At 40.2% G+C, this 7,922-nt stretch overlaps 1 protein-coding gene across 1 annotated transcript; it reads right to left on the reverse strand.

The window, feature by feature from the left end:
• Window positions 1-1,070: 1,070 nt before the first annotated feature.
• Window positions 1,071-7,367, reverse strand: LOC104613082 (pyruvate decarboxylase 1-like). Its single transcript, XM_010280773.3, has 7 exons — window positions 6,644-7,367; window positions 6,330-6,493; window positions 2,545-3,106; window positions 2,340-2,428; window positions 2,132-2,249; window positions 1,579-1,767; window positions 1,071-1,482 (listed from the first exon to the last, which is right to left on the reverse strand). Exons 1-7 carry the CDS (start codon window positions 7,118-7,120, stop codon window positions 1,312-1,314), a joined length of 1,770 nt encoding a protein of 589 aa, XP_010279075.1. The 5' UTR covers window positions 7,121-7,367; the 3' UTR covers window positions 1,071-1,311.
• Window positions 7,368-7,922: the final 555 nt, after the last annotated feature.

Raw genomic sequence — 7,922 nt, forward strand, 5'->3', positions numbered from 1 at the left:
TCCTATGGTTGAAAAAGTTCTTACAAGAATTGAGAATGAAACAAGAAAGATATGTTCTCTATTGTGACAGCCAAAGTGTTATCCATCTCTCTAAAAATCCAACTTTCCACTCAAGATCCAAACACATTGATGTAAGATACCACTGGATTCGGGATGTGTTGGATATGAAGTTGTTGAACATTGAGAAGATTCATACTAATGAGAATGGTGCAAACATGTTAACAAAGTTCTTTTCTAGAGACAAATTTGAATTCTGCAAAGATGCTGCGGGCTTGGTGAAACCCCCCATATGAGCTGGAGGGGGAAAATCGTTGAGTGTAGGTCCAACCCATATGAGGGGCTCACCCACTTTTATTTGCTCCCAAAAGGAGTTGTATAGTGGAAGCCAAAAAGGCTCCCACCTTTTTTGTTTTTGGGCATCATGTTTTGTAACCACCGAACTGAGAAAAGCAAGAGAGAGAAAGAAAACATAGAACCGGGGGTTTCTGGGTTTTTGAGTTTGTGAAGAAGAGAAAAAGAGAGTTGATTTTTCTGCTTCATTCAAGGCCAAGCTTGAAGTTGTTTCAAGCCCATTCTTGATAATATTAAGTACTGGAGTTAAGAATCCAACTCCAGTTCAGATTTGGTGATTCTTCCTTTCTCTACTTCTTAGTTCAGATTTACAACAACTTTGTGAGATCTAAACCTCTATTTGTCTTGTATTCACCTTGCACTTGGTGTTGTTAATGATGTTCTTATGAGCCAAAGATTATTTCCTTGATGTTTGTAAACCTCTAGTTGCAACCAGAGAAGACTATTGTACCCATTAATTTCTGAATTAATAAAAGACTTTTATGAACCATAGGTCCCATGGTTTTTCCCCGATTTTGGAGTTTTCCACATAAAAAAATCTGGTGTGCTATTGTGTGGTGACTGTTATCTATTTTTCTGTTAGTTGCCTGAATTATTTACTTGTTATCATTATTGTTGGCATACCTATTTTCACAAACAAACTTAGGGGAAAAGTTGGGATTGGTTTTACACTCATTTCTGCAATTCCCCAACACCTATTTATCTTATAGCCAATGATAAATAAACATGGTAGAGTTGCCCATGGATTATATAAAGAACAACAACAGCTGTTATTTTGATAACAAAACCAAAACTACTCTGGTTACAACAAATAAGAGGCATGACAATTAAAACACTGATCTCATTCCAACACATGAAATGTGATTTACAATTATATTCACAAGCTCAGCATTATCAAACTGTCATCTCTACCTCCTCAACCCACCCCCAAGGGGAAAAAAGGCAACCAGCATTCAGTACTCACTGGGGATTGGGAGGTCGGCTGTTTGCAGAACCAACTCGGGATCCCCACTCCAAAAGCTCCTTGCTAGTATCGTCCCTGTGCACAAAAATTTCAATGAAACACAGGGAATCTTGTTTGTCTCTTGTAGCTGTTGCAATTGCCGCTGTCAGTTCATCCTCTGTCTTTACCTGGATTTCAATTGTCAAATCCATAAACCTACTTAAGTGGGAAATGATTAATGATAAAGCATGCAATTATCTCAACATTTCTCTTTTCATGCTCACCTTGGCAGTCCAACATTTTCCTTCGCCATTATGGATTGCATCCACAAACCTGGTGTAGTCCCAATTCTTGATGATATTGTAGGGGCCGTCATGAATCTCTACTTCTATTGTATATCCTCCATTGTTGATGAGGAATATAATGTTCCTTTGACCACAACGGATCATTGTTGAAATATCCTGAGCTGTTACCTAAAGAATCAAAGAATTGATTAGTTCCACTAGGCACCAAACCTGTTAGATGTATATATATAAATATGTGCCTGTTTGGGAGGGCTGAAGCGTGACGACTTCTGGCTGTCTGAGTTGGGACCTACATGGACAGCCTTTAAGCTGTGTTTGGTGAAAAATCCAAATAGCGCAAATTGGCTTCCAGTTAGTCATTTTTTGGGTTGTTCACTTCAGCCTCTTTAGATAGCTTATCTGGAGCACCTCAAAGCAGCTGAACCATCTTATCTAAGTGTTCAGCTCAGCCCTCCCAAATGGGGCCTTATATCTTATCTAGATTCAACATGGATGGATCAAGCTATGTCATAAAATGGACACAGTGACCAACCTGGAAACTTCCATCACCAATGCAGGCAATCACACGCTTGTCTTCAGCTGCCTGGGCATACCCAAGTGTTGCACCTACCGACCAACCAATGGATGCATACAGCATCTGGAATTCATATCTTCACAAAAGTTGCTGTTAAACTTCATTGCTGAATGAAAAAATGGAAAACATTTAGATAAAATTTATATGAACAAGTCCTTTGTCTTACTTGCAATTTTCTGGAAGGTGGAGCTTCTGAAAGTTGAACCATGAGTCTCCAATCTCAGAAATAACTGCAGTGTCTCCACCCAACATTTCCTGTTTAATGTGTTAGGCTCCTTAGATATATAAAAGTCAACCAATCATCACGTTTTTCTGACCATAAAACTCAAAATTGGGTAGTCATAAAAATCTAGATTGTCTTTGTGTCTTGCCTGAATGTGTTTGAAGATGATGTTAACTCCCAAAGGTTCATCTTGATTGTGCTTGAGAGGGATGGTGGGAGGAACAAAGATCTGGCGGTGATTCTCCACTGCTGCGCTGTTCTTCTTCAGCTTCTTGGCCAATGCAGTCAAGAATTCAGCCATGAAAACCCAACCAAAGGAAGGTCCATTACCAATAGTCACACGCTTGGGCTGAATTATTATTGCTTTCTCCTTCTTGATCAGCAATGAGTACCCCACAGAGCTGGAGTCATCGAAGGTGGGGCCAATAAAAACATAGGCATCAGCAGACTCCACCATCTCACTGCAGAAGCTGGTGCTGACAACACCTCGGTATGTCCCAATGAAGTGTGGGTGGTGCTCTGGTACCAGTCCCTTGCCGGATGGCATAGCTGCAAAAGGATATCCACATGCATCTACCAGCTCCACAAAGGCCTTTTGTGCCTTGGCCACCCTTAGCTTGGGCCCACCCACAATGATAGGTTTCACAGCTTTATTCAGTAAATCAGCCGTTGCCTCCACTGCTGCTTCCAACGCCATTTGATTGCTCATCCTGCATTCAAGTAAGGTTGATCATAGTGAAAATCAATGGCCTTATTTTATCTGCTTGCTGAGAGTATAAAAGGCTTATGAATCTTATTCATAAGCCACAATATATTCTTTATAGCTCAACAATCTAATGAGAAACATGTTCTTGATAGCCACACATATTCTTGATTGGAGAAATATACCACTACAATCACAGGAAAAAGTTCTGAAGATCACAACCAGAACGGACCTATATGTGATGCCTAATTGTCATTACTAAGTTGATCTAACATATTGATTATAGAATAGAGACAGGAAAAGGGCCAAAAATATAACTGAGATTTTACAAATTGAAAAGACTTCTGCCCCTTTCACAATGAAACTAAAGTAGCCTCAAGGAGAAAAACAATTTTTAATGTTCACAAAGTTATTTCAATTTTCGAGTTTCCTTCGAGAAGTCTGTTTGCTTGCAGTGCAAAGCTGAATGGAATACAAATCTTGCACTCGGTTCAGTTTTTCATCCATTTGTTCGTAATTATGATTTGCACCCCTATCTGATACAAAATTTGTAAGTTTTTGTCTCACTTGCAGTGCAAGTTTTGCATCTCAAAAACTGATGCAAAGTTTTTACCACCTTCCTTTTACCTCTCTCTCTCTCTCTCTCTCTCTCTCTCTTTTGTTTTGATAAAACGGGATAATAACAGAGGGGCTACACAGCTCTGGGGGTAGCACGTCCCCAAAAATCTAAGCAAGAAATTAACGTTAAAGGTCTCGGAATCAGCCCATTCAAAACAGAAACTTCATGAGCTTTGTTAGCTAACCAATCTGCAGCTATATTTGCTTCTCTGAAAACATGCTGATACTGAAATTTTCCTTCCAAGCTGTATCTTATGGTCCTGCAGTCTTCAATGATATGCTTTCATCTCCACGGCAATTTGGTTTTGTCATTGAGGCAGTCTATGACAAGCTTTGAATCACCTCCAATAACGATGTACCTGTTTCTGAAATTGCTTGCTATATTGTGGGCCTCCCAAGCAGCCCAAGCTTCAGCTAAGTTAACAGTGGTAACTAAGGTCAAGAATATTTCCTAAGTGATCCCTTGCAACACAACCTATAGAGCAGTGACCATTTACACAGGAAGCATCAAAATTTATTTTAATAGCATCTAAACATGGACTCATCCATCTTACCGGGATCCAACTCTTTTCCTTAGGAGCTGATTTAATCTCCCAAAAAGAGCTGAGAGCTCTATCAAGAATGATAGCAGGAGGTAAGATTTTATTTTTGAAAGTTTTCTCATTTCTATTTTTCCAAATATGCCAAAGTAAAATTACAAAATTTTCCTTAGTATCTGAATTTTGACAGATATTTGGATCATTATCATTCACCTTTTCCCACACCTCCTGAACTGAGAAAATTAATTCACTTGTGGACTTGAATGTACTTTGGGTAATCAACCAAATCTGTTTTGCATGGTAGCAATTGACAAAAATGTGGTTCAGATCCTCCTCACTTTCACCACAAATACTACAAGACCCATCAATCTTCATTCCTCTATTAAGCAAGTTCATTTTTTATGGAAGTTTATTACAGAGGAGGAGGTGCATAAAGTTCTTGTATTTGGGGGGGGGGGGGGTGTTTAGGTTCCATACTTTTGTGATCTCACTAGATCCCCTAGGAAGAACACTATCTAAAGTACTTGCCTTTAAGTAGGCAGTTTTAATTGAGAACTCCCCATCCGTATTTGGTCTCCATATTAATCTATCTTCTTTAGGAGCTGAAGGAATGAAAATTGTCATCTTTTCCCACACTTGGTGTGGAACCAAGTTCCTTATTACTTGTTCTTTCCACACTCTTCTTTCTATATTTATCACCTCAGTCACTTTCAAGTTTTCATTAGATATGGCATCCCTATTCACACAACTTCTTATTGGGGTATCATCAGTCCAAACATCATCCCAAAAATGTATTTTTTCTCCATTGCCTACTTCCCGTCCAATGCCTTCCCTTAGAAGATTTCTAGCTGAGAGGATTCCTTTCCAAGCCCAAGAATTTTCCTTCTCTTTTTATTTCCCAATAATTCTCTTTATTAAGGTACTTTCTTGTGACAACTTGAACCCACAAGTTGTCATTTTCTTTAACTATTTTCCATCCAAGCTTAGCTAGACAAGCATCATTTACCCATTCAATGTTTTTGAGACCCAAACCACCCCATTTTTTGGTGGTACATACACGAGTTCAATTAACCAAGTGGAGGGGTTTCCTCTCACTATTATTTGTCCATAAGAATTGTCTTTGGTATTTGTTGATGTCATCAATCACACTCTTAGGAATTTTGTACGACCTCATTACAAATTGAGGCATCACGTTAATTGATGAATTTATTAGGTGATTCTTCCGGCAAGGGAGAGAGAGTTCTTTTTTCATATAAATTGATGAATTTTGTAAAACCTCAATTCTCTTTCGTATAAAGTGGGAACTACATCCACATCATCTTGCTCCATACCTCATTCCGAAATATATAACATTCCTCCTACAAAAGTAGGGACTACATTTTACTTCCTACTTGCACTCCCATTTCAATCACTTCCCCCTAGACAACCAAAATGTGTCACTAAGCAATCTTCAGAAACAATATTTCAGGGCAAAGTAACTAGAGTTATTTAGAGGAAAAAATATTAAAATACCCATCAAATTTGCACCATATGAAAAGTCACCATTCAATTTAAAGAGAAAGCGATCAAATTTAGTTTCGTAGTTTGGTTCTCGAACAAAACATCAACGCATTTGTATAGAACTAAGGCCTCATTCGCTTTTCAGTAAGTTACTTACTCAGGTAAATGCAGTTACTTGGGTAAGTTTTCCCTTGGAGGTAGGTGGACTTCCTCATGTTCTTTTATTTCTCATGTAAATAAGGCAATGACCATTTTAGCCATAAAAATCCATTACTAAAAGGGGCATTTTTGTCCCATTCAAGTATTGGCAAAGTTATTGATGGGTTAAGTGATAGCCAGGAAAATAAACTTTCCCCCTCTCCAAATCCGAAAAAAAAGAACGCCCCCTAAACGCCAAACGAGGTAAAATCATTAGAAGGGACTTCATCACTTTATCTAACCCTGTTTCAGTTCATCTCATCAGAATTAATTCACAACTCACAAGCTTCCAAAACCGAAAGACATGCCAACTTCATATAAAACTAAAACCTGAATTGAGAAAGAAAAGGAGAATCCCAGAGAGCGGAACCATACCATGGTGCGAGGAAGAAAGGAACAGGCTCCCTAGCGAACGTCGGATGAGGAATTGCTGGCAAATTGCAGCTAATGCTAATATAAACTGGCTTACTTTCCTTCAAAGCAGTCGAAATTGCAGTGTCTATCTGCTCGTGTGCATTCTCCAAGTTATTCACCACCGCCTGTTGCAAACATAGCCATAACCCTTTCTTCAATTTCAGAGATATAAAATCAGCGATGCCAAATCCAGTATTATTCTAACAATCAAATCAGAGAAATTAAATATAATGGCAATTCGATCTCTAATCCATGAGGGTGGAACAGTAACTTGCCTGATGACATGTAACCGTCTGAAAGCACCGAAATTCCTGGCTGAAGTCCGGCAATCCGATCGTATGGTGTAGAATGCGGTTTGTACCAAAATCATTGGAATTGGGCCCACCAACGATGCAAATAACAGGGAGGTCCTCACTGTAAGCACCGGCGATGGCGTTGAGGACGCTGAGCCCACCAACAGTGAAGGTGACGACGCAAGCACCAACCCCCTTGGCACGGACGTACCCATCTGCAGCGTATCCAGCATTGAGCTCGTTGCAGCAGCCGATGAGGTTGAGCTCCGGTTCAGCAACGAGGTGGTCGAGCAGCGTAAGGTTGAAGTCACCCGGCACAGAGAACACGTCACGGATGCCGATTTGGACAAGCCGACGAGCTAGGTGGCGGCCAAGGGTTCCACTGGAGGAGCTAGCCCGAACAGCCGGTTGGGTGGTGGTGGGATGCCCCTTAACGCCGATATGATTCTGGGCTTCCATTTTCGCTTCCGGGTTTTCTGTTGAAGCTTGAAACAAAGATAAGATAAGCTTAATTAGGATGGAGAAGACGCGATCATGGAGCTCTGCCGGAGAGTAGTGTTTAGATTTTGGCCGAGTTCTGTAACGTGGTCTTGAATAGAGTGGTGGTGGTGGGATGTGTTTCAGTGTATTAAAAGTTTTCTTCCTTTTTTAACATTTGGCATGTAGGAAGATTGAACAGTGCATGCAAGAGGACAGGTCCGACTCCGAAAGGAAAGGTAAGGAATTGCTTCTTTAATGCAACCATTATTTTTGCTACGAGACGAGAGACGAGAGTGTAGTGTGTGTAAAACAACGAAATCAAAACCTTCCATGTATCAATAGGGCCCACCTTGAATCAAATAAAGTAGAGAAACGTCTTGGTAGGCCACGCTAACAAATCTAGGGTTATGATTCTTGGTTGTAAACACTGCGCTACGACATATTGTAGCAAAAGTGGTCCGTACATACATTGTATGCATTGGCTGCTCCATCTGATGTGGCGCTAAGCAATGATGGTTGGCTCATTTTGGCGCCTCTTTTCATTCGGAACTGTGGACTCTTCTCTAACCACCCTTTAAACTCTATCTGCAGCCGCACCACGTTTTATTTACGAATTACGATTACATCAACGGGTCTGGGTTATACAAACCCAACCCGAAACAACTCCTATTTGGGTAAAAGATGGGATGCTGAAACACTGAACGGCAACGGCTGAACCCAGCCCGCCCTCATTCCATGTATTATAGATAGTACATCTATACTTAATCATGTTTGTAAATAT

The sequence above is a fragment of the Nelumbo nucifera genome, chromosome 1, assembly GCF_055504915.1.
Source record: "Nelumbo nucifera cultivar China Antique chromosome 1, China Antique-T2T, whole genome shotgun sequence".
NCBI classification, from domain to species: Eukaryota; Viridiplantae; Streptophyta; class Magnoliopsida; order Proteales; family Nelumbonaceae; genus Nelumbo; species Nelumbo nucifera.